The 26,158-nt window shown below is 60.8% G+C and overlaps 1 protein-coding gene across 6 annotated transcripts in view; it reads left to right on the forward strand.

Annotated features, from left to right (window-relative positions):
• The first annotated feature begins 256 nt into the window (after window positions 1-256).
• Window positions 257-26,158, forward strand: part of ARID3A (AT-rich interaction domain 3A) — a 35,422-nt gene continuing 9,520 nt past the window's right edge. Inside the window, exons 1-4 of one of the 6 annotated variants that reach the window (XM_019964841.2) lie at window positions 257-407; window positions 3,925-4,566; window positions 5,537-5,861; window positions 24,327-24,399. In XM_019964841.2, the coding sequence (XP_019820400.2) occupies window positions 4,190-4,566; window positions 5,537-5,861; window positions 24,327-24,399 (775 nt within the window). In that variant the 5' untranslated portion in view covers window positions 257-407; window positions 3,925-4,189. Of the gene's footprint in view, window positions 458-481; window positions 567-588; window positions 747-2,924; window positions 3,815-3,924; window positions 4,567-5,536; window positions 5,862-24,326; window positions 24,400-26,158 lie in introns of those variants that run through there. The other 5 variants (XM_070793452.1, XM_019964843.2, XM_019964842.2 and 2 more) reach the window with 5 other exon arrangements.

Genomic DNA, 26,158 nt, shown 5'->3' on the forward strand with positions numbered 1-26,158 from the left:
GGCGGTCGTTACAATAGATAGAGGTCCCGGACCGGGCTCCTGTGCCCTAACCCCATCCAGGCGGAGCCCCAACTTTCTCCCTCCCTCTTCCCCTGGGTCGCTTCCAGCCCTGCCTGCCCACTCGGTGTCCTATACACTCTGGCCCGCGGAGAGCACATTACCGACCGTCCCTAGATAGGGGCGGGGCATACCGCGTCCCTGTTCCCCTTCCCTTTTATTATTTATTATCATTTAAAGGGGCCGCGACTTGAAAATTTCCGTCCACTCTGTCCCCTTCCCTAACACCCCTGAGCTCTTGGAGCGTCTTCAGACCTAGCGCGGGGGGCGAGGGGGTGTCTGGGAAGGGGGAGGGGGCCTTACGAGAGCCCTCCCCACGTCCCGGGCCGCGGCGCTGAATCACCGGCGAGGTATTTGCATCTGAGAGCGATTTGTCACCCGGTGATTTGTCTGCGGGGCGGTGAGCGCGCCGGTGGGGGGGAGGGGAGGGGCGGGGGAGGCCGCGCGCGGGGAGACTTTTACCAATCGGGTCGGTGGGGGGTGTAGACGCGGACTCGGCTGGCGACTCGGTGAGTCGGCGCGCGGCACAAACCCGGCGGTGGCCGGGAGCCAGCAGAGCGCAGCTCGCGGCCCGGGCCGGAGGCCAGGCGCGGCCGGGGCAGGGCCGGACGCCAGGCGTGGGGCATGCGCCCCCCGAGCGGGCCCTGCGCCCCCCGAGCGGGCCCCGCGCGGTGAGGCTGGGGTAGTAGGTGGGCCGGCCTTTTAAAACGCGGGTTTCGTCCCGGGTGGGCGTCGCGCGCCCTGGAAGCTAATGAGGGGGGTCCCCAAAGTTGGTCAGGAACGTGGGTGCGGAAAGGCTACCCGAGTGGGTCGGAGTTGGGGCGATTTTCTCTTCGACGCCCTCGGAGCCCTCACCCCCTACCATATTGCGCGGGTGCGGGAGTGACCAGGGGTCGCGAGTGTGTGCGTCTCCCCCCACCCCCAGCGGAAGGAAATGGTCTTTAAGCGCGCGCGGGGGGCTATGTTCGGGGTTATTTCATTTATTGTCGCTGGAATCCGTGTTTTATTCTGGAGCTTCGAGGGGAAAGGGAGCGCTGGGTCGGGAGGGCAGTTCTCTGGTGACCCTCCTCAGCCTGGATGGTTTATTTATAAAGTGTCGGCTCTGGGGGCAGAAAGGGGCCCCTAGAGGGGACACCACGGGCCCCGCGGCCGGGGAGCGGGGGAGGCTCGGCCCGAGCCCTAACTCTTTGGCGGGGATCCTCTGGAAAAGCCCCCTCCCTCTTTAAGTACCCCCCACATACAAAAGCGGGCGCAGGAAGCGCGGGGAGAGCGCGTTGGTCAATTCCAACGTTCCGCGGACCCGGGGTGGCCGGTTTGTCAATAATCTTCCGTTTTCAGTCGCCCGGCCCAGAGGGTTTGCCCCCCCCACCACCACCACCATGCAAATCGGTCGCTTTCCAAGAAGCCTTTGAAATCGGACTTGGGTTTCTGTCGTCTAATTTCTTCTCCCTCTTCAGTGTTTCTTTTCTCACTTCCTCCGGCCCACCCCCTCCGGACTCTCCTAGCCCCCTCCCCACCTTTCTGCCCCGCCCTCCCCCTCCTCTTCCCCTCGTGAAGTGAGGGCCCCCTTTCGCCACCCGCGGGGCCCAGCCTTGCACAACTCTTTAAATAACCGTGTTTTGCAAGCCCTGGGCCGAGCTGGTGACCTCTCTCCGGGAGGCCTGGGAGGGGGGAGAGGGTGTGGCCTCAGATCCCTCCTTGCCGCCCCCTCCAGCCAGGTCCCAGCGAACCCCCAGCAGCCCCCTCCCATCCCAGCCCGGTCCCTGCCTGGGACTGCCTTTCCCCTGGGGTTGTCATAAAGTGGGGGTAGGGCCAAGGACAAAGGGCTCTTGGGGGGAGGGGTCTGGAGGGGTGGGCGTCCTCAGCCTAGGGTTAATGGCAGCCACGGTGGCGGGGGAGGGGTGGCCAGGCCCAGGGGACTTTGGGGTTCCCACCTGCCCCCTCCACCAGCCCCTACGTGGAGTCCTGCTCTGCTCCCCTCCCCCACCCGTGGACCCGGAAGGGTCATTAAACCCAGTAGGCCTGGGGGTGGTGGCTTGGGGGGGAGTGGCTTCCTTTGGCCTCTTCCTTCTGCTCCCCCCAAAGGGAGGGGGCGATGCCCAGAGCATTTCCGTGGGGAAGGGGGGCTCATCTTGAAGTTGTCAATGGTGGGGGAGGGGCAGCAGACCAGACTAGACACTGGGTGAGAAATGTCCCTTCAGCACTTCTTGGGGCTGTGGGGGGACGGGTGACTGCCCATCCCCGGGGGTGGGGGCTGGGTGCTCTTCTGCTGCCTCTAAGGGCAGGCTGCGCTGGTCACTCTCTAGCAGTATGGCCTCTGAGAGGGTCTTTGTGCCCTGGGACCCCTGCCCCTGCTGAGTACTGAGGCCCTTTGGGGATGGGTCCCTCCCCACTTTACTGCAGGGGCCCCCACTTGCACCCCCACTGCCCTTTCACCCGTCCTGCTGGGAACCCTATCACTGGGGAGGGGCCCCCTCCCATGACTGGGGAGGTTGGGAGGGTCTCTACTATAAGACTCCCCTGGGGGAGGGGTCAGGCTTCTCTTAGCAGGTCACAGGAGGGGCTGGGAGACCAGCCAGCCTGGTGGCCTGTGTCTGCTGTCAACCAGGAGCCCCTGCCCACTGGCCCCTTCTGCCTGAAGAGATGCTCAGAAGCCTGTGGGGGTCACTGGACGGCTGGAGTGGCTTCTGGACCCTCCTGTCCGCCCCCCCACAGCGTCTCAGTGATGTACCATCTTGGGTATCTCTGCCAGGCCTGTTGAGTTCTGCCTGGTCTATTTTATTGGAGGCCTGGGCGGGTGGGGGTGTGGCCTGGGCTGGGGTGGGGGCTGGGATGCAGATGGGGGCTACATCCTCCTATCTTTGGTGGTGGCTCTGGGACATCTATGCCTGGAGCCCGCCCAAGGCCCTGGCAGAGCAGGTTGGCAGTGATCCAAAGGGACCCCAGGCTTGGGGAGGGGGACAGGGGGCAGAGTGGGCTGCGTTCTGGGTCCTGGGCCCCACTTGGGGACCCAAAGGGCAGGGAAACCGCCAGAGAGCATGTGGGGGCTGCTAGGAGGCCCAGCGTTCCCCTAGACCTGAGTTCTGGATTCGACCCCCAGTCTTGCCTGGAACCTGCTGTGTGCCCTCCAGCAGGACAACTCAAGCCTATTTTCTCCATTTGTGAAACGTGGCCCATCCAGCCTCCTTCCATAAGTCTAGCGAGTGCCTTCTGGGGTTGTGCCTGCATCATCACAAACTTGCATCATTCCTGCTTTGGCATAGGGAGATGGGTACTGTATGGGCCCTGTTTTGCAGATGGGGAGACTGAGGCCTGGAGTAACTGAGGTTTAGAGATGAGGTGGGAGCTTGAGTAGGGAACCCTGAGCCTGTATACAGCAGGTGCTCAATCTGGGTCAGCCATGGTTTCTATGAGAAAGGAGGGTGCCTGGAACCCCCTGGGTCAGGCTGCACCAGCATGTCTGTGAGCAGTGCCTAGAACTCAGAACTGGAACCCGGAGCCCCCTGGACTCTGGCACCTAGTAGCTGGCTTTGACCAATCAGAGACCGGGAATACTTGGTCCCCTTGCTCTGTTTATGAAGCCATAATCCAGCTCTTTCTGGGGGGTGTTGTTTCTCTGTGGCCCAGACGAGTGGGGGCCGCCTCAAGGCCTTCAGGAGTCCAGTACAGAGTGACCCAGCTTCTCAGCCTGCTGGAGGGTGGATGGAGGGGGGAAGATGGGGCGAGCATGCTCCTCCACCTCCAGGGAGGCCCCCAGGTTTGCACCCTGATGATGGTGGATGGAAGGGATTTTCCCAGAGGCCTTTGAGGTCTGACCTCAGTGGGGAGGAGCCCAGGTGCGATCTGACGGTCTCTTGTCACCCCCAGGTTTCTGTACACGTGAATGAGCCACCCGCCAGCCGCCGCCACCCCCTGGTGCCCAGTGTGAGAAAGGAGGTGTTGCCCGCCTGCCACTGGCATGCCCCGCCAGCCCTCAGCCTGAGCCCAGCAGCGCCTGCCCCTGCCCCTTGCCACCCTGCACTGCCCCGGCTCCCCTGCAGCCCCCACACTGCAGTGCGGCCGGGCCCCCTCCCCACAGGGGCCGCCCCCACCGCCCCCTCCTGGTGCCCGGGGCGGCCCGGCCCGCAGGGCCATGAAGCTGCAGGCTGTGATGGAGACGCTCCTGCAGCGGCAGCAGCGGGCACGCCAAGAACTGGAGGCCCGGCAGCCACCGCCGCCCTCTGAACCCCCAGCCCGTACCAGGGCCACTCTGGAGGAGGACAGGGAGCCTGAGAGCGCCCGGATGCAGCGGGCGCAGATGGCTGCCCTGGCTGCCATGCGGGCCGCTGCCGCCGGCCTTGGCCATGCACCCAGTCCCAGCTCAGAGGATGGGCCCCCCGGCTCGGAGGTTGAGGATGTGGCCCTGGAGGGGGCACCGGGCTCGCCCACCCCACCCAGCCGAGGCAGGGAGGCAGCCAGCCTCCCCATGGGCGATGGCCGCTTTGAGGATGCAGGCTCCGACGATGACCTGTGAGTCGGGGTCTGTGGGCTCCTTGTGCCAACCACATGCCCTGCACCGGCCACTCTCAGCCCTGGGGCACTGCCATAGAGGAAGGGCAAAACTCCTGTCCTGCTGACCTCCCGGGGCGTACCATCCTTTAGAATTCACTGGTGGACAGTTCTCCATCTATACCGCCCAAGATGGGGGCCTCCTGTCCCAGAGGGCTAACACACACGTGGCCAGTACAGCCACACTCTGCATCTGTAGCTTTATTTCACCTTAATTAAAATGGAGCTACTCACATGAGATCGGTGGCCCCCATCACCTAGCGAGGCTGTAGGAGGTTTAGTGATGGGGGCAGACTTAGAGTCCACGGCCCAGGAGAAGCCTGCACAGAGCAGGCATCCATTGGCCCTTGTGTGTGTCTCACCAGCGTCTGATGCGGGTCCCAAGCTGGGCACTGGTAGGATCCTCCTGGGAAGAAGTTTGACAAGTCTCACATGAGTATGATTATTGGCTGTGATCATGCCAAGAAAATAAAGCAGGGATGTTGAGGCGAGGGGTGGCTGGGGCTGGAATCAACTTTTGGGGCATTGTGAGTGAAGGTCTACCTGTGTAGGTGACAGCCCTTAGGAGCTGGTGAGGGGAGCAGAGAACAGCATGCCTGGCAGAGGGAACAGCCTCAGCGAAGGCCCCAAGGCAGAAATAGGGTCCATGTATTCAGGGCCTAGTAAAGAAACCTGTGCCGAGGACGGGAGAGGTGGGATTAGCAGGTAGGTAGGGGGGGTTCATTGCCACAGGGACACCTCTAGTTGCTCTGGGCTAACTGGGAACAGGGCAGTAAGGGCCACACCCTGAGCAGTTCTGCTCATGGGTGCTCTTGACAGCTCACCCACGTCCAGACAGGGAAACCAAGGCTGGATACAGTGGGACCCTTGCCCCAGGGCTTGAGTTGAGCTGGTGCCTTCTCCCCTGACCTGTGCCCCTTGTCTGCCCCAGGAAGCCAAAATGGGAGGAGGAGGAGGAGGAGGAGGAGGAGCTGGAGGAAGACCTGGGAGACGATGAAGAGGACGAGGAGGATGAGGACTACGAGGACGAGGAGGGGCTTGGGCCCCCAGGCGCCGCCAGCCTGGGCCCCGCAGCGCTGTTCCCCCGCAAGGCTCAGCCGCTCCAGGCCTTCCGTGGCGACAGTGGATCCCGGGCGCTGGGTGGCCAGGAGCGCCCGGGGACTGGCCCGGCTGTCCCTGGAGGGGCTGCCCATGCTGCACCTCAGCTGCAGCCACCAGACCACGGGGACTGGACATATGAGGAGCAGTTCAAGCAGGTGGGCCTTGCGTCGTAATTGGGGCTGTGGGTGGTTGCTGTCAGAGTCTTTCTGACCTGCCCTCAAGGGCCACGAGCTCGCCTGTTGGGCCTGGGGCATCCCATGGAAGCCCCAGTGTGGGATTGTGGCCCGTGGATGGGATGGGCCGGCCGGTAAATGCAAGGACGTGGGGACACATGGGGACAGGAGTCAGGAAGGGAAGTTTGGCAGACTCTGTCTGTACCAGAAGACCGAGCAGAGAGACCTAAGCAAAGTGGGTTCTGAGTGGAGGCCCTGGCTTGGGGAAAGGCCACCGTCCTATATTGGGTTCGGGGGGTCACGGGTACAGCCAGCAGGCGCGGCCAGAGGCATTGTCAGTGGCATCGTGTCTGATCTGTTGAGGCTGTGGCCGTGGAAGGGGCTGAGCAGGGTTGGCCACGTTGGTGTGGACGGCCAGTCAAGCAGCTCACTGGGCTCAGGAGGGGCGGGGAGGAAGCAGGCGTCCTGGTGCCGTCCCCGCGGGCGGCCAGGGCAGAGGAAGTGGCCAGGCGGGGGAGCCTTTGAAGTCAGGCCTCGCCAGGCCGGGCAGATGGAAACCAGATGGCGGCTGGGGTAGCCGGCTGGGCTTGCATTCCAGCCTGAGGCCAGCTGGGCCCTGCCCTGACCTCCGAGAGTGGACATGGGGACTTGGCCTCCCAGGCCCAGTGCCCAGCCCTCATCTGGGCTCCACGGGGCTGGGGATGCGCCAGGCACATGGGAGCTGGGAGGTGGCTGTGTGTGGCCTTGGGGCACCCCCCAACCCATGCTGGCTTCCGGGCTGGGCAGTGGGACCCTCCTCGAGGGAGCAGGAGGCCCCGCCGCCGCCATGTGGGGAAAGGGTGCTGGGACCCTGGTAACCCTCAGAAAACTCAGACAAAGTATAGAAGCGGACATGCAGCATGAGGGGGATGAGCCAAGGCGGTGGTGGATGATGCAGGGGCAGGTGTAAAGGCAGGAGGGGAAGATGCCCCTGGAGTGGGCGTGGCCAGGGCAGTGGCCTGAGGGAGGAGGCCAGACTGAGGAAGGCAGGAGGGTTAATCCCCTGCCTGGGCATCTTGGGCTGGGTGGGGCTGCCCTGGCTTCCGGCTAGGTCCTGGCACGCAGTGCGGGGGGTGGAATGACACCCAGCAGACGTCACCTTCCCAGGGTGTGGCTGGCCACTCCTCACGCATGACCCTGGTTGCCCCCTTCGGCCTGAAGTCCCCATCCTGGTGTGTAGACCCCAACCTGCAACCTGCCTCAGTCTGCCTCCCCTTCTAGGGGCCCCACTTATGTCTGGGCTGCTGTCCGTCTACCTGTGCAGATGAGAAAACAGGCAAGGCATGAGGGGGACAGAGGGAGTGGTGGGTTTCTCAGAACTGAGCTCCTGACGTCTGTTGGGGTGAGAGTAACGAAACAGGAGTCTCATGTGTGATTTACATCAATGTTTGCCACCTGAGTTCAGCCTTCAGGGAGCCCCAGGCCGGAGGTAGAGCCAGACAGACACCCCGCATCTCACAGGGTCACTGCTGAGCAGGAGGAAGGGACAGCCCCGCCCAACCTGGTTTTGACTGGCTAGGCCCGGCAGAGGCCAGGGGTCAGGTGTTCTGACTGCAAAGCCCTTTCGGCCCATCAGGAGCAAAGTAACTCAAGGGGCTGTTGTCCTGCTGGTCTGGGAAATGGGTGATGTCTTGAGGACCCCCAGGGTCAGGGCACAGATGGGGAAACTGAGGCCCAAGAAGCACAGGGAACGCAGGTCATAAGTCAGCCTCATGCTTGTGGAGTGTCTATGGGATGCCCAGCTCCCCTGCCAGGGGCAAAAAAGGTCTGTAAACAGATGGGTGGGAAGATAAGACCCAGCCTGGCAGCCACTGGGGGATGTAGCTCATGGGCCAAGCCTGGTTGGCAGAGGAGCTGGGCACTTGTACCGTGGGGCACCTGTGCAAAGGCCCTGGGGTAGGATGTAGCATGGCTTGTGTGTGGAGGCCAGATGCTGCCACTGTGCTTGGCCCTGAAGGGCCTGGGATTGAATTCCCAGATGGAGGGGGCTGGGGGTGGTGGGGATATGGCAGGGTCTTATTCCTGCCTAGCTGTGGCAGTTGCAGCCGCCTGCACTGCCCTCCTGCCCAGCTGGCCAGGCACCTGTGCGGCCAGTGTCAACAGTGGCCCGGGCCTAGCCAGCCCGACAGATGTTGGGGCTGTGTTGACTCTGGCGCCTGCCCCACCCCCTTCCTGGCACGTGGCAGCCGGGCCGGCCGGCCGCCTGCTTGGCACCATCTCTGCCTCTTCCTCCCCGGTCTTGGCAGGGCCCAGGCCTGACTTCCGCCCGAAAACCCTCGACAGCCGTGAAATCCCGCTGTCAGCCGCAGGGTTTGGGGGGCAGCCAGGCTGGGGAGGGGCCGGGAGCAGCAGGCTCACGGCCACGGAATCTTTCCTTGGAAGCCGAGAGCCTCGCTACTGGGCGGCCCCAGGGACACACGCTGATGGAGGCCAGGGTTGGCCAGGATTGCAGTGTGTCACAGGGCGCAATCAGCAGCTTGCCTCCTGCCATCAGATATCGCATCCTAGCGACATCCCAGTGGCTTCCTGTCACCAGCAGGGCTGTGCAGGGCTCTCAAGAAAGTGCTATCGTGGGGTTGTCAAGCAAACAGACTCAATCGCGGGTCTTCAGCCACTTAAGGACTTGAATCATTAGTTTCAGTGACTCTGTAGATAAATGCTGGGATTTTTGCTCATGGTTTTATTGATATGAAATTTATGTAGCATGTGATTCAGCCATGGAAAGTGCAATTCAGTGGCTTTTCATGCATTCACGGGGTGTGCAGCCATCACCACCTTCAATTTTAGAACACTTTGTCACTTCAAAAATAAAGCTTTTAACATGTGCCCTTTCACTATTAGCCCACTCCTTCCCCTAGCTCCTGACAGCCAGTCTCTAGATCGGCCTTTTCTGGACGTTTGCCATCAGTGGAATCATGCCCTGTGGGTCCTTCTGTGTTTGCTTCATTCACTGAGCATCCTGTTCTCAGTGTGTGTCGGTGCTTCTCTCCTTTTCTTGGCTGAGTAATGCTCCATTATGCACATGCCATGCTTTTGTGCGTGTGTCTGTACACACACACACACACACACACACACACACGCACACACACACACACACGCACACACACACACACGCGCGCGCGCGCGCGCACACACACACACACACACACACACACACACACACTGCATTTTACTTACCCAGTCATCCCCTGATGGACACTGGGGTTGTCTCTCCCTTTGGCTGCTGTGAATGTGTGTGCACGAGTTTGTGTGTGAATGTGTGCTTTCGGTTCTCACGGGCATGTACCTGGGAGAGGAGGTGCCGCGTCATATGATAACTCTGTGTTTAGTCTTCTGAGGAGCTGCTCTTGTTCACGGTGGCTGCTCCATTTTGCATCCAAGCCAAGGGTTCCAGTTTCTCCACGTCCTCGCCGACACTTGTGGTTATGACTCTGATTCCAGCTGTCCCTCCAGGGGTGGTGTGCTATCTCCCTGTGGTTTCAGTTTGCATTAAATGTTGGGATCTTTTCCCCCCTGCTTCCCAAGGTCATGCCTGCTCACCATCACTAGTAAATAAGCTCAGAGGTGTAGAAATGATGGTTCCAGGCGGTGTTTGTCACCTAACTATGCACAGGCGGCAGGCTGAGCGTCTTGCGAGTGTCTTGTGTATACTCACTTGGTGCTGGTGGGGGGCGCTGCGTTTGCACCATTGTGCAGGTAGGGAAACTGAGGCATAGACCAATGAAGCCATTTGCCCACGGTCACACGGGGGATTTGTCAGACTGGGACTTGACCACAGGGTGTACCAGAGGAGTGGACGGATGGGAAGGGGCAGGGGGCGAGCCCCACTGGTAAGGGTTTGGAGGGAACCTGGGTGGCTCTGAGCCTCCGTCTCCTCGTCTGAAACGAAGGTGGTCAGTCAGGGCCCCCCAGCAGGGTGTCAGAACCCAGGGTCTGGACACAAAGGCCCCCAGACAGGAAAGCCACCATCAGCCTCAGGTCCCCGACCCTGAGAGGCTGCCGCGTCCTTGCTGTGGACCCTGCCTGTCCCTCCTTCCCCTCCCTGCCCCGGGCCTCCTGGGGCCCCTTGAATTCCCATGGGTGTCCTTCTCCACACAAGCTTCTGTGGCCCCGGAAATGGGTTCAGACAACTTAGGGTGCAGCCATGGGCCCCAGATGCTCCTGCAGCAAGGGGCTGTGGTCACATTTTTTTTTTCTGGGTTTTACAGTTCACTTTTTTTTTTTTTAATTATAGAAAATATACACACATATATTTTTAAAGTCCTTTTTTTGATTTCAGAAGTGACACTTGATACCATTCTTGTAGGAAAAAAAGGAAGGATTCCAGTGAGGTCTGAGCCTGCCAGCCTCCTCCCCAACCTTCCTGGTGTCAGCCACACCGTCTTTCCAGGCCTTTCTCTGTCCACTTACACAGAAGTGGGACGGGCAGGGTATTAAAGTGTGATGGGCAGAATATTGATGTGTGGTCTTTTGGGGGTTGCTGGGGTCTGCCATTCACTGAGCTGGACATACTGCTTTTCTCGTTTTTTCGCATCATTTTCACTCTTTATTTTATCAGTGTTTTGAGTAGCCTGGTTCTTTTAGCTGCTTCAGTTTCCCTTGTGGGGCCGATACCAACACATTGGTCTTTTTTCCTATTTCCCAGTTGTAAACAACACTGCAGTAAACATCTCTTGGGGTTTTGTAGGGTGGGGGTGGGGAGCTGAAATTGCTGGGGCTGCAGGAGGATATGGCAGATACTTTCTTCACCTGGAAGGCCAGAGATGGACACAGGGACTCCAGCTGTGCAGTCCGGGCTGGGCTAGAGGGAAGGCTGCCCAGAGGAATGGGCTTTGGAACTGGGGTTTTGTAGGATGTGTAAGAGTCAGCCAGATGGCCAGAGAATGGTTAGGGTCTGTATCTTGGAACCATGTGGCTGGACCATGAAGTGGGAGGGGTAGAGGTGGGCAGAACAATAGGGCAAGCCAAGGTGGGCTCAGAGGGGGCCTTTGCAGGATTTAGCAGTGCTAGGGGAGGGAGAGAGACACTGGGAGAACCCTGCTGGGATCCATGGCCGGGCACCACAGCTAGGCCTGTGGGGCCAGGGAAGAGGGTGAGAAGTTTTGGGTGGAGAAGTGTATTCTGGGCACAGGCTGGAGGTCAGGCACTGGTTTCTGGGCCCAGTGACGTTTGGCCAGCATGCCGGGGGTGGAACAGGCCAGGGGCCAGGCCCGTGGGTCCTGTGGGCCAGCTTCGGCGCCAGGCATCTTCCTGGGGAGCCAGGGCCCTGGGCCCTCTACTGGGGGTGGGACCAGTGCTGTGAAGCCCCCCAGGAGCCCAGCCTTGCCGTCCTGGAGCAGCACCTGCCTCATCAAAGCCACTGTGGCTGCTGGCACAGAGCCAGCTGGGCCATGGCGGATGCAGGGAGGGTGCCCGCCTGACAGTCCTGGCACCGTGCCCCCGCCCGTGCCAGCCTTGGGAACCACACTGACTCAGCCGGAAGAGCCTTATCTGGCCCCGGCGCCGCCGCCTGGCTGCCCGGTCACCGCTGTGGGGTCACCGCCACTGTGGCCTGGCCCCACGCCCACCACTGCTCCCCACCCTGGTCGCCGCTGCCAAGTGCCTGGCCCCTCCCCACGCTTTCTAATAACACACGCGGCTGTGGAGGGCGTGGTGGCCAGCGGGCATGGGGAGCACGTGGAGTCCAGCCGCTGACGTGGGCACGTGTGTGCACGTGAGGAAGGGCTGGCTACGTGGAGTCCCTGCTCAAGGGGCCCCATGTGCGTCAGAGTCTGTTTGTGGAGCTGGGTCTCTGGGGGCCTTGTGAGACCCCGTGGTGTCTGTGACCATGCGTGTGCCAGTGTGGCTCTCCCATGTGTTCATTTGAATGATCTGGGGCCATATGGACCCACCTACGGCATCTTTTATGTGTATCTGTCATCTTAGATGCCTACTGGTGGGTCTCTGCACCTGGAGTGTTTGTGTACATCTCCATGTGCCCGGACGTGACATGGACCCAAGCCATGTGGATGTCCTGCCAGTGTGTCTTGGGGTCTGGACACACTTGAGGGTGGCCAAGCTTGTGTATCCGAGTCATCAACCCTAGTGCCGTGCATGTTGGGGTGACCCTCTCCCATGGTGACCCTCTCCTCTGCACGTGGCTGTGTACCTGGGGGTCTGCAAGAACACACGTTCATGCCCCCTACCGCCCCCCCAGCCCCTTGTCTCAGCAATCTTAAGGGTGTAGTGGGGCCCATTAACCGTTAGCCAGAAAGTCAAGCTGCCCCAGTCACTGGCTCGGATCAGTGGCCTGGACACAGGTCAGCGTCCCGTGCTGCCTTGCTGACGCAGCCCCAGGAGCTGCGAGGTGTGACGAGGGCCTCTGGGCTGCAGGGGCTCTCATCGTGTGTCCCATCCTCCTCCCCTCACATGCTGTGTGATTGTGGGTTGGGGTACACCCTCTCTGATGCAGAGGTGCAGTCGGGGGATGCCAGGCATGGCTCCCCTGCTCTGTGCCTTGGTTTCCCCATCTGACAGAGCCTTTTCAGCCCCCCCATCCTTCTGACTCTGAGCCTTCACCCTCCACCGTGACTTAGGGGCGTCTCAGGCCCTGTGGAAGACCCCGTCTACTGATGGCTGCCCACTGCTGGGTCCTGCTCCAGGCAGGGTCTGGGGCAGCTGGGGGTGCAGGCCATGGGTGGGCACGCGTTGGGGCGGGGCCGGACCGCCCTCCTCTACTCGCCCGGCTGCGCTCGGCCAGAGGACAATTGGGGGTCATGGGGTTAAACACTAGCCAATCTGCCTGTGGAGGCCCCAGCGCGGGACTCAGCCTTGCCCCTCGGTCAGGGCTGGCGGGTGTCTCACGGGGCCAAGGGGTAGGGGCAGGGGCAGGGAGGGCATAGAGTCAGCACCGCCTGCCCCCAGCAGGCTTGTGGCCCTTGGGGACACCTGCCTTCCAGACGACAAACCAGGGACAGATAAAACCCCATGTTCCAGAGAGAAATCTATTGGGGGCTGAATGGTGTCCCCAGAGTGACGGGACCTTGTTTGGAAATCCAGTCTCTGTAGATGCAGTTAAGATGAGGCCACAGTGGAGGAGGGCAGCCGGGGTCCTTATAGAAAGGCAAGGGACACACAGAGGCAGAGAATAGCCATGTCAGGGTGGAGGGGGAGATGAGTGATATGGCCACAAGGCCAGGGCCCCCAGAAACTGGAAGAGACAGGGAGGACCCTCCCCTGGAGCCTCTGGGAGCATGGCCCTGTCCACACCTTGATTCCCAACATCTGGGCTCCAGAATCGTGGAAAAACAAACCCCTGTTCCAAGCCCCCCGGCCTGTTGCCACTGCAGGAAATGAACACAAAGTCCAGTGAGGGGTTTGGGTCCCTGACTCTTGGGGCTCAGCAGTGCCAGGCAGATGCACAGGGGGCCGGTCTGCCATGGAGCCTCCTCCAGACCCTGACTGAGTGGTCCATGGCATCGTGGATTGCTGTGGGCAGAGAGGCCAGGCTGCACACCCACGTGCGTATGTGCACGTGTGTGTGTGTGTGTGTGTGTGTGTGGCACTGGGGGTGTGCCTGAGAACAAAGCGTACAGAAGTGCCGCCCACGTGGCTGCGTGGCAGTGGGGGCTCCGGGCCCAGTGGGCCTGGTGGGTGTGGCAGCCGAGGGCGGGGCGTCTGGGCCCAGTATCTGCGAGCCCGCCGCCGGGCAAGGGTGTGTCTGTGTGTGTCTGTGTCTGGCTGGACGGGTGTGTCCATGTGTGCCTGGGAACCACAGTGGGGTGGCGGGACCTGTCCTGCGGGGGGTGTCCATTGGGAGGGCCCACATGTGGGGGTGACAGCACACGTCCAAACGGGGGTGGAAAGGTCCATGTGCAGCCGTGGGGCAGACACGGGTGTCCACAGTCACGCAGGTCCAGGTGGGGGGCTGTGTGGTGTGTCTGTGTCTCTTGGGGTGGGGTGAATCCTGCTAGTGTCTGCCATGGAGCCTCCTCCAGAGGGGGTGTCTGGCATCTCTATCCAGGCTGCAGTTGCCATGGCCCTGGTGCTGTGCCACTTTCTCTTTCTCCCCCAGGAGGGGCCTCTGAGGATCCCCGTGGCCACTATAGCCTTTGCCCTGTTAGGCCATGCCCCCAACCTCACCCCCTTGCTTCCAATGTGGATCTTCTGGACTTGTGAGGTCCCCACCCAGGGAGGGGCTCCCCCAGCCCCAGGGCTGCCAACTCTGGATGGGGTGGACCACGTCCTCCTTCTGTTATTGTTGTTTAATTTTTATTTATTTTAGCTGTGCTGGGTCTTTGTTGTTGCGTGCGGGCTCCGCATTGTAGCAGCTTCTCTTGCTGCAGAGCATAGGCTCTGGGCGCACGGGCTTCAGTAGTAGTGGAGTACGGGCTTAGTTGCCCCACCAGCATATGGGATCTTCCCCAACTATGGATTGAACCAGTGTCCTTTGCATTGCAAGGCAGATTCTTAACCATTGGACCACACCGGGAAAGCCTCTTGTTCTTTATCCCCCCTCATTTAGGATGAGCCCCATAAGTTCTTCCCCAGGACTCCAGCCGGCCCTGGGTCCTCACTGAAGCCTGGAACCAATGTGAACTGTCCCCCTCCTGCTAGGCCACCATGCCTGGCACTGGGGGAGCCGGGCCTTGGCCTGGAAACCGACTGCGTCCATCAGTCTCCACGTCTCTAGTTTCTGTCTCCCCCTCATGGCTCTCTCTCTTTCCTTTCTTGTCTCTGATCTCCAACCCCAATGCCCCTCTGCCCATCCTGCCCCCATCACCATGTAATTACTCATCTGCCCTTTTCCTGGGAGCGCCTGGGGACAGTGTGCGTGGCCCCAGCTGCCACCTCTCCCGGCCTGGTGGCTGCTGCCCCACCTGGCACTCTGCCCAGCCAGCAGCCCGCCCAGCCCCTCCCTGTGCCCTCTGGCAGGTCCATGTGCCCGCTGACAGGGTGCTGGATTCTTAGACTGGAAGTGGGGCCCTAGGGCACTTCTGGGGTTATTGTGGGTGGGTTTTTTTTTTTTTTTTTTTTGGCCACTTAGTATGCTTTCCAGGATCTTACTTCCCCAACCAGGGATTGAACCGGCACCCTTGGCAGTGGTAGTGCTGAGTCCTAACCACTGAAGTCCTGGGGGTTATTCCTTTATTCCATGCCATGGCTATCTGGGGGAGCCCAGCCCAGCTGATGTAGGTGGCAGCTGGGGAGGTGGGAGGTTCCAGGAGAGTGGTCCTCCCCTGCCATCAGGGGGCAGGTTTTGGTGGCACCCTGAGTCCGCTGGCCATTGTGAGGCAGATTGTGTTCCACCCTGGGCTCAGGTCTGATGGGAGCTCCTGCAGGTGTGTTTGGCGGGAACCCCAGAACCTGAGCCCCCCCGGGGCCCCTTCCTCTTGACTCCTGAGCAGGAGGCAGGAAGCAGCCCCCTTCCTTCCGGCCCCATCTGTGGGCGCCCCGGACGGTGGGGACCCGGTCAGCAGGGCCAGGGAGGGGTGGGACCTGCCCCCACAACTCTGCTGTGCTTCCGTTGAGTGAACCTGGGTGGGGGGCAATGGGCAACATCACTCCCTGAGCAGGTGGAGCTCTACAGGCCACTGGACCACTAGGAGGGTCCCTCTCTGCCTATTGGGGGCTGCCCACAGCTCTTCTGCAGGTACACGGACGGGGCTACTTTCTTTCAGAAGTTACTCCTGCACAATGTGGGTTTTTTGTTTGTTGTTTTTTTATCTGGCTTGCCCGAGTCTTAATTGTGGCATGTGGAATCTAGTTCCTTGACCAGGGATCGAAGCTTTGGGAGCACAGGGAAGTGTCCCCCAGGGTGGAAGTTTTAATTCCCGGGTGCCAGGCTCTGGCTGCAGGGCTCAGACTCCTCAGCTGCCCTGAGCCAGCAGCTAAGCGGTAACAACACTGTTGTCCTCGGGTTGTGGGGGTCCCAGGACCCCAGAACACAAGGACCATCAGGCTCATAACTGCAGGTGGAGGGGGTGGAGAAGGAGATGCTGGATTTTTCACTTTATGACCCCAAAGCCTTTGCCTGGTGCCCCGTGCATGCCAGGTGTTCTTGGGCAGGGAGTCCCACCCCAACCCCCAGTCCCACCAGATTCTTGACGTGGCCAGAGGCGTCAAGGGGCTCTGTCCCGGGTCCCAGTCCCACTCTGTGCCTTCTCTCAGCACCGCAGTCTCCCTATCTGAGAAACGGGCTGCCACATGGACAGTGGTCTACTCAAGCCAAGCCCGTGGGCGGGGGGCTCCCAGGTGGATGGAGGCCGCCGCCCGGATTTGCATGTTGGGGCTGCTACCTTCCTAGAAGTTTCTCTCCTCTGCTCCCTGTTCTGGGCGCGTCCTCGATGCCAGGCCTGGCTGGCATCCCCAGCTGTTACACGGGGCCTGACTGTTCTCTCTGCACAGCCTGTTCCCACAATCCCCTTGTCCTCCCCCACCTGGATGCCCCAGGTGCACCCCTGCCCACTTCCCAGGTGGGAAGATTGAGGCTCCGGGGGCCCCCACTCACATGAAAGGCTGACTGGAGACCAGGGCACGTCCCCAGAACCTCGCAATCCGGAAATCCAGAAAGAAGTGCCTTTCATCGCTGACTTTGCGGTCAGGCTCTGTGACTTGTTTCTGGAACTTTTATTAATATCTGTGTCGTGGGTGGGGGTGCTGCGTCTCTGCTGAGAGGGGACACACACCAGTTGGGGGGGGCGGTGGCCAAGCAGGCAGATGTTTCTGCCCTGCCCAGAATCACTTCCCCAATTTCCTGCCGGCCGAGTGGGGCCCCTGCAGCCCTGGAGTGCTGACGGGAAATGAAAGGGCCGTGTGGCCCTGTGCCTGGGTTGGGGCGGGGCTGGCCCCAGGGGTCAGGTGCATGGGGAGGCCAACTTGTGGGAAGGGCCTGTCACCTTGTGGACACTATTAAGCCCCTGCTGTATACAGCAACAAGCCAGACTGCCCTTCCCAACCCTCCAGGGACCCTGGAGCCAGGGGCCCTGGCCACCCTTGGGTGGGATTCTGCTGCCCTTTCAGGCCAGGTCTCTCTTGGGTGCACTGTGTCCCCAGCATCCAGTATGGGCCTTCACACAGAGAAGGATGGCACTTGCCTGGCAGTCCAGTGGTTAGGACTCAGCACTTCACTGCATTGGGCCCAGGTTCAGTCCCTGGTGGGGGAACTAAGATCCTATGGACCCTGCACCCCAAATGTGCAGTGTGGGCCCCCCCACAAGAAAACCAACAAAGAAGGTGCTCAGTTATGGCTGTAAAATGGCCTGACCTGGCCCTAACCTGGAGGGCTGATATTGCTCTCCCTGGCTTCCTCCTCCTCTGCCCTCCTCCTCCTGAGCCCCTGCCACCCCCAGAAGGGCTGTGGGCACCACACCAACTTCTGCTTACTGCCCACCCGGCCAGGTACCGCCACCTGCCACGATGGGTAAACTGAGGCAGACAGGGAGGGTTCCAGACTCCAGGTCCTTCCACCCCACCCCACCTCCTCCCACAGCTCGGCCATGGTCCTGGCTTCATCCATCTGACCCTGCCCCTCGGAGTCTCTGGGGAGAAGGGGCAGAAGCGCACCCCCTGGGCAGATGCTACGGACGGTTATAGGGCCCAGTGGCTCAGCAACTGGTGGGGGCAGCACCATAGCCAGACCGATACTGGTCACCAGTGCGCATGGAGCCCCGCCCCCCCGCCTTACTTTCACGGGTGCAGAGTGGACGTGAAGGGCGGGGCTGTGGGGATGCGATGCGGCCCCGCCCCCAGCCCTGCGCCCAGCCTGTGTGTGGGCGGTTCTATGAATGGGTCCGCGGTTGAGTGGTCCCCAGGGACCCGGCCCAGGCCTGGGCCCACCTGGCAACGGCTGCCCGTGCTGAGTCATCCCCGGCCCAGGCCTCCCAGCCGGATAGATAATGTGAGGAGGGGCTTTATCTGCCCGGGGCGGGGTCCCCCGGGGGACAAAGGGTTGAGCTGTGATGGAGAACACCTAGGTGGGTAGGAATGTAAGTTCTTCTTTAGCACCTGCTGTATACCAAGCCCACCCCCTGTTACCTGTTATGCCCTGGGGGCTGTCGTCTGGGTGGGAATGAAGAAGGGAAAGAAACCATCCCCCAAATAAGTGCAGAGTCACGTGACCCGTGACAGATGCTGGGGGTGGAAGGGCAGGGAGTCTTACTCAGGGTGTTGCCCTGGCTTGGGAGTCAGAGCAGGAGCCAAAGAGGGTTTTAAGGGTGGAGGAGGGGGACCCAGGTGGGGGCACCAGCAATGCAGAGGCCCCAGACAGGACCAGGATGGGGACAGTGAGGGGCCAGTACTGGGGAGGCGCCAGGTGCCGGCATCCAGGGGGTCAGCCCCACCCACCCCGCCTGGCAGGTAGGAGATCTGGCTTCTCCTGACAGAGGCAGGGAGCCAAGGGCAGCCTTGGAGCAGGGCAGACACAGCCTGATCTTGGTGTAGAGATTGAAAGCTCCCTGGACCCTCCACTCTGAGAAGCTGCAGGGAAGTGTCATCTTGGTTGCTCTGAGGGGGGACGTTGAAGGATTAAAAGCCAGCTCTGGGGCCTTCTCTGCTCTTTCACTGCAGTTTCACTTTGTTTACTGGTGGTATGATGAATCTGTTTTTGTCCAAAACCCAAAGGATATAGAAATAGGTGAGATTTGTAATAATAGCCAAAAAAGGGAAGAGTCAAATGTCCATCAGTGGTGAATGGATGGACGCATGTGTCCCTCCACACACCTGGAATATTACTCAGCCACGAAAAGGAGAGAAGCCCTGACACTCACTATCACATGGACAGATCCTGAGAACACAATACTCAGTGAGAAGCAGACACAGAAGGACACACAGGGTATGATTCCGCTGATGAGAAACATCCGGAACTGGCAGATCCACAGACACAAGGAGTGGGCTCCTGGTTGTCAGGGGATGGGGGGGAGGGGCTCTGGGAGGACAGGGTATGTTTGGGGGGAATGGAAGGTTCTGGAACGAACAGAGGTGGTGGTTGTCAAACACTGTGCGCAGAAGGCCCTTGAATCATTCACTGTAAAACAGCTAATTCTATGGTACGTGACTTTCACCTCCATAAATATTTTCTTTAACAATCCAGGATAAAGTAGGCGAGATTAAGGTGGCGCCCAGCCCTGCCTGTTGCCTGGCTCCTCCTCCATCCCTCATCCCTTCCCTAACCCTCTCCCGAGTCCTGTGCTCCCCATGGGGGTGGGGGGGTCAGGGGGGTGGGGTGGGGGTTCTGTTCCTCCCCCCACCCCCACCCCATTGCAGCCTGGAGGAAGCATCCTTCTCTGGTTCCCAGGAGCTGTGGTTGGACACAAGTGTGAAAACAGGCCTTTTTACACCTGCCCCCAGCTGTGGGCTCTCCGAGCTGCATCAGTGTCTGCTGGGGACAGGGTTGTCCTGCTCAGGGCCTGGGGGAGTCTCCGCGATCCCGAATCCTTCCAGTTTCTCCTGATTTGAGTCCCTGTGTCTGCTGTCCAAGGACACAGCCTCACTCCCAGAGTCCCCCTGCCGCCCAGTGGCCTCTTCCATCCAAGACAGGGCCCCTCGGACTTTGGAGCCGCCTGGGTGGCAGGAGGGGGCCGAGCAGACACTGTTGAGGGGGCAAAGGTCCTCTCAGGGGCCCCAGGCGGGCGGTCTCTTTATAGCTAGGGCCCCCTCAGCCTTGGGCCTGACGCAGTCCTCTCCCTCAGCCCCGTGAGGACTGGGGACGTGATGTCTGGGAGGGGTCTCCCGAGTGTGGGCGGTCCTGGGGGCCCCTCCCCCCTGCATCGGGCCCCCCTGTAGATTGATAGAGGCCTGTCCTCCTTTTCCAGGCTGGCAGGTGGTGTCTCAGTGTGCGTGGTGCCCTGGCTCCTGAGGTGTCTGCTATCCCCACAGGGCAGCTTCCAGTGAGGGACCCTCTCACCCCAACCCCCACTCCCACCCCAATCCCCACTCCCACCCCCAGCTGCAGCCAGGGCTTCTGGAGGCCTGGTCAGCAGCCGGGTGGTGGTGGTGGAAATGCTCACCATTCGCCACAAACAAGAATTTCCTGTTTGCCCCTTGAGCAGTTGGGGGAGGGGGAGGTTATCTCACTTTTTCCTCCGCAGCCCCTCCCCCACCCACTACCTGAGCCTGGAGCCCCGAGCCTGCCTGGCTTTATCTGCTTCCTCCTGGACACTGGCTCCTCCACCCTCCATGGGGCGGGGGTGGGGGATGGGGTGGGGGGGTGGAGTGGGATGGGAGGGATCCCTCCAAAGATCCCTGCTCCGTACCCCCTCCACCCTTCTCCCACACCTGTGCTGGACCCCGAGCAAGGCAGGTGTCAGGCCCTCACGCTCATCCATCCCACCTCCCCAGGGTGGTCAGGTGTCCACTGAGAAAGCCATATGAGGCACCAGGCTGGCTTGTGTCTTTGCCTGAAAGGAAACTGAGGCTGAGGCTGGGGTCAGAGGATGAGGAGGGGCCAGGAAACTGCTCTCCAGGGGAGGGAGCACAGGTGGAAAGGCCCTGAGGTGGGCTCTATGCCTTTTGCTCCGAAACCATGATGTGGTCTAAAGGGGCTAAGCAGAGGGAGGTAAGGGTCAGCAGTGACCACAGGGGAAGTATAGTTCTCACTGGGGTGATGGGGAGATGGGAGACTGCAGGGCAGGGGAGGTGGGGACTGGGCTCTTTCTGGTCTGTGCCTCAGTTTCCCTTCTGTGAAGTGGGTGGTGCTGGGTAGGAGGAAGATGGACCACGGGCAGCCAAGCCTTGGTAACTAGATGACAGACAAGTTCCACCAATGGGTGGGGGCCCCGCCACAGCCCAGACAGGTGGAGGGACCACCTGGCCATGTCCCAGTGACCCCGCCTGGCAGGTAGAAAATGGGAAGGGAGGTGTGCACTTGGGAGCATTTTTGGGGACCCCCAGCCCAGGCCCACACATCCACACCCACATCCTCAGGCTCCTGTGCCCCCTTCACAGGTGGGGCTTGGGGAGGGCAGAATCTGAATCCAGCGGGGCAGACCCTAGGAACCCCCAAGATGCTTGTCTGCCCAATCCTGGGCCGCAGGTGCCCCAGAACATGGGTCGTGTCCAGACGTGTCTGGGATTTGGGAAAGAATGGGGGGATCCTGTCCCCAGGTTGTGGTGAGAAATCAAAGTCCACTTTAATGAGCACTTTTGAAGCAGCTGCTGTGTGCCCAATTCTAGACACTGGGAAAACCCCCGACACTCTCCCAGGGAGGACAGTGTGAGTCCATGTGGCTCAGTTGTGCAGGGGACAGGGCGGGGTGGGGTGGGGTACACAAGAGAGTTGCCCACAGTTGGCGGACCTGGTCCCAGTGAGAGCGCAGCTGAGGGGTGACCTCAGCACAGAGACCTGGGTGACAGGGAAGCCTGGGGGGCAGAGAGCTCAGCCAGGGCCAGGCCAACATTCCAGGCCAGAGGAGCTGCCAGGTCAAAGGCCGGAGGTGGGACCACAGCCTCTGGCGGGCTTGAGAAGCTGCAGGAAGGCCGGTGAGAGGTCAGTGGGGAGGGCCCTGGCAGGTCCTCCAGGACCACGTGGCCGCAGGGAGGTGGGGTGCCCTCAGCCGGAGGAGGCCCCGTGATCACAGCACCTGTGGCCCCAGCGCTCAGCTTTGGGGAGGGAAGAGCCAGGCAGTTTATCTTCCACCTCAGCCCCAGGGGGGTTTCCTGAGATTCTGCCCAACCTCCAGCCTGGGTTTGCAGCTCTAGGCATGACAGCACCTCCTGGGCCGGAAAGGAGCAGGGTTTCAGCCAGAGGACCCAGGTGGGCCGGAGGCCTGGGCGTGGCCAGGGAGGTGTCCTGGCCTAGCTATATGGCTTGAAAGCCTTGTGAGACCAGGTAGCTGGGCCCAGCAGCTCATGGTAGCGGGGGAGGGGGCGGACACCGTCCACAGCTCCCCCTTGGCTGGGGTTTGGTGGGCTGCCCTGGCCAGCTGACCAGGGCAGGACACACCCCACAGGGGTGTGGAACTTGGGGCAAGAGCCCCATAAAGCTGGGAGGCCTTTACTGTCCGTCTTCGTTGTCGGCTGCCCACAGCAACGGCCATTAAAGCTGCCTCCTCTGCCTGCTGCCTGGGGACGTGTCCACCCCCTTTATGACCTCACATAATGCCCCAGCCCGTGGGGGTCTGGCCATGCCACCACCTCTGCTCACTGTCTGGCCTGGGGGTTAGTGAGTGGACCCCCTCTAAGCTGGGCCGCCTGTGCAGGCAGCTGGTCTCTGCCCTGAAACTCTGTTTGCCCACTTGGAATACGGGCATCCTGATGGTGCCGGGAGCGCTGGGTGAAGCTGTTGTACTTATCAACCACTGTCCCTGAAAGATGGGGAAACTGAGGCAGGAGGGGTGCTCTGATCTCTTGTGGGGGCTAGGCCCGGAAAGGAAGGGGTTCATGCAGGGTGGGTCCCCCTCCACTGGGGTTGGGATCTTACAGGAGGAAGTGTTGCCCCTTGTCAATACGGGCTTGAGGTTGGGTGAACCCCACGTGAGCTTCCTGGAGCAGGTATGACAACTGACTGGACGGGACAACTGACCACACACCGGATGGCTTAGATCTACAGAGATCTTCTCGGTTCTGGAGGACTAGTGGACAGGGTCAGGCCATGGCAGGGCCCTGCTCCCTCCAGAGGCTCCAGAGGCGAGTCCTCCCACCTCTTCCACCTCCTGGGTCTCTGGGCGTCCCTTGGCCTGTGTCTGCATCAGCCCAGTCTCTGCCTCATCTCCCCATGTATCTGCCTGTCTTCCTCTCATGAGGACCCCAGTCGTCCTACTGTGAAAACCTATCATGATTAATGACATCGGCAGAGACCCCGTTTCTGCACAAGGTCCAGTCCTGAGGTTCTGGGTGGATGGAAATTTGAAGATGAACCCCCACAAGTCTCTTTGGTCTTCTCTGCCCAGCCTGGCCCATGTTGCGGCTGAGCAATCGGTTTACTTAACGAGCATCTGTCAAGCAACTGCTATGTGCTAGGCCCCATTTTAGACACTAGAAACAAAACAGACAAACTCCCTGGGCAGACAGACCAGGGTGTGAATCATGGGCTCTGAGGAAGGGGTGAGGGGCCCACACAGTGCTGGGGGCTGTGTGGGCTGGAGTCAGGGGTGGGGCGGGGACAGCGGAGGGGCCCGGATGGGTGCACGCCTCTGGCCACCATAAATCAGTGCAGGAATGCAGCTGGCTGGCCTGGCCGGGCAGGGTGGAGACAAAGGCCGGGCCTCGACCACCCAGGGCTGGACTCCTAGCTCTCCCAGCCTGTTCCCTGCAGTCCCCACATTGTCTCCACTGCACAGACCGGGAAACTGAGGCCCAGAGAAGGGTCAGATGGCTAAGGGTAGCCTCCCCGAGGACCCTGCCTTCCCAGGCCCAGGGATGTCTCCTCCCACAGGAGCTGGGCCTTAGCCTGTTCTTAGGCCTTGATGACAGATTATCCCAGCTGGAGCTAATTGGTGGTTTCAAGGCCCCCCGCCACAGTCCTGCTGGCCCTGTGTCCTGGAAGACATGGGGGCACATTCCCTGGAGCTTAATTTGAAGCCTGCTATTTGCACTGGCCCTCCTGGGCAACCCCCCATCCCCCCTCCAAGCTTTGCTCTCTAATTACCTCTACTGGCTTCCCCTGCCCACCAGCACCTGGGAGCTGACAGTTGAGGCTAGGACACCCTGCTCTGCAAATACTGCAGACCTCCATAACTGGTGGACCCAGGCAAGGGATATGTAAGACAGAGCTCCTGAGAGTCCTGACTCTGTCCCAGGCCTGCCTCTCTGCCCTGCAGGAGCATACACACATGGCTTGGTGGACAGTGCCAGACATCCACCGCCCTCATGGTAGCGATGGTCTGGGTGAGACAAATTGTGTCCCCCAAAATTGTATGTTCAAGACTCAGCTTGAGCACATACCTGTGATCAGAACATGACGTGGGAGTCAGGTATCTGCAGGTGTGAGCAGTTAAGGATGGAGATGTGGTGGCCCTTGGCCAGTGAGTGGGTGCCCCATGGGAAGAGGGGACTTTGGACAAATCCCCAGGGAGAAGCCACGGCAAGACAGAGGCAGAGACCAGGGTGGTGCAGCTATAGGCCTGGGGCACTTGGGCCCCTGCAAGCTGGGAGAGATGGGAAGAATCCCCCTTAGAGCCATACCTGGACTCCAGATGGCTGGTCTCAGAACCAGACAGGAATAAATCAATCTCTGTGGTTTAAGCTGAGCGTGTGGTCAGCTGCTACGCCACCCCAGGACAGTGTCTCATTGTCCTTGTCTGATGGCAGGGGCAGGCTCTCGCTGCCTGCTGAGCAGGACCTTGGCAGATGTTCGGACGCTGGGGGACAGGGCCAGGGCTGAGACCCCCTGCTGCCTCTCCTACTGGCAGTTCCCTTGACTAACTTTCCAAGTGATATGGACATGCTGCCAGCTCCGGCACCCGCTCACCCATCCCCTCCCTGCCTTCACAGCTCTACGAACTGGATGCAGACCCCAAGAGGAAGGAGTTCCTGGACGACTTGTTCAGTTTCATGCAGAAACGAGGTGAGGTCTGCCTGCCAGGAGGATGGGCCCTGCTGGCCATAGCCTGGGGCAGGTGTGTCAGAAAGTGAGCTCCCCATGGCTGGAGGCATCCAAGAGATGCCTGAGGAGGAGACACAGCCCTGCCATGGTGGCAAGCGTCTGAGAGAAGAGGCGCCGTCTTGCCATGGGTGTCTGACAGAGGAGGCTCAGCGCTGCAGGTCTGGTTGGGGAGGCACAGCTGTGAGAGTCTAAAGGCTATGTCCTTGGGTGGGGGGGTCTCAGGACCCCAACCCAGAAGTAACAGTGCAGGCTTCCTCCCTTGCTGCTCCCAGGATCCCCCATAGCAGGCCTGCCTCTGTGTGGGGAACAGGGTTGGATTCCCAGGATGGCAGGCGCTGGGTGGTGGGCAGAAGCTCCTGGCGGACTGGAGACCAGCCTTCCTGCTGCTGCAATTGGTGGGAGGCTTGGATCCCGACCTCTCCCTGCTCTCACCTGGGGCCTCAGTTCCTCAGTCTGTGAGATGGGCCACCTGCACCCCCTGCCGTGTGGCAGTCAGTGCCCACATGTGCTGAGTGCCAGGGCCACGGTTATTATGCAAATACAGGGTACCAGGCCCAAGCCACCTCTGCCCCCTACCCCCACCCCCGGGGTCTGGCAGATGCCAGACACAGCCTTGCAAACAGGAGATGACCAGGGACAGAGGCCAGGCCTAGGGGGGCATTCAGGGAGAGCCAGGCCCAGAGGGCCCCCAGTATCCCCCTACCCCCAGCTCAGAGCTCCAGCCAGACACACATCCTAGGAGTACCCACTGCACCGTGGGCTCATTTCCCTGATACCCCCATGCCCCCACCGTTCAGGGAAGGAAACTGAGGCCTGAGAGGCAGGAAGGGGTGGGGCCGGTGTGGGCTGCAGGGGCCAGCCAGGCAGCTTCTTTGTCCAGGGCCCCTGCCTGCCTCTCCCTGCTAGCAGCTTCTGTAAACACAGGCCCAGGCCGGAAGGGAAGGAGATGAAAGGGGAGGGGGCTGCGGCCTCCGCTTTAACCCCTCCTGTGCCAAGGGTGGAGGAGTCCAGCCCAGCCCAGTTATCTTCCAGCCCAGCTGCCCCCTATGTGGTCAGAGAGCTCCTACCCCACCCTTTATCAGCCCCATCCACACCTATCCAAGCCCCTCACTGTCCCCTCAACCATGGGGCTCCAAGCCCTTAGGCCCAAAGCCCACCCATTCTGCCCAAGACTGGGTTCCTGGTGTCCTGGAGGCACAGAGGGAATATGGTGAGCTGCTCTGGAGTGGGGTGCTGGTGAGGCCAGGTTCTCTGAGGCCCCAGCTCCTGGCCACCCGGGCTTTCAGGGTCTGTGTCCAGCCCTGCCTCCCTTACCAAGCCAGGTGCTCCTGAGGATAGGAAGCAACAAACTCCTATGCATCCCTCAGAGCCCAGCTCTAAGGCCCTGCTTTCCCACCTTCCTGTTGAACCCTCTATCTATAATTGGGCTGCAGGGCTTTGGGGCTGAGAATCTGGATATCGTGTCCTGCATCCCACAAGCCCCTTCCCTTCACTCCAGGGGGACAGTAATTCCTCCTTCCCCTGCCCCCATCACAAAGTCAAAGCCTCCAACTGGATGGTTCTCCAGAGTCTCCGGGGCTAGAAGTGGGGGAGGGGTCCTGCCTGCACCCCACCCTCCTGCTGTTTCCTTGACGACCTCTCCACCCTTCCTTATCACCCCCCTGCCCACTTCCATCAATGCCTCTCTGTGCTCACCCAGCCCTGCGTCTTCTATAAACAT

This window comes from Bos indicus, chromosome 7, assembly GCF_029378745.1.
Source record: "Bos indicus isolate NIAB-ARS_2022 breed Sahiwal x Tharparkar chromosome 7, NIAB-ARS_B.indTharparkar_mat_pri_1.0, whole genome shotgun sequence".
NCBI classification, from domain to species: Eukaryota; Metazoa; Chordata; class Mammalia; order Artiodactyla; family Bovidae; genus Bos; species Bos indicus.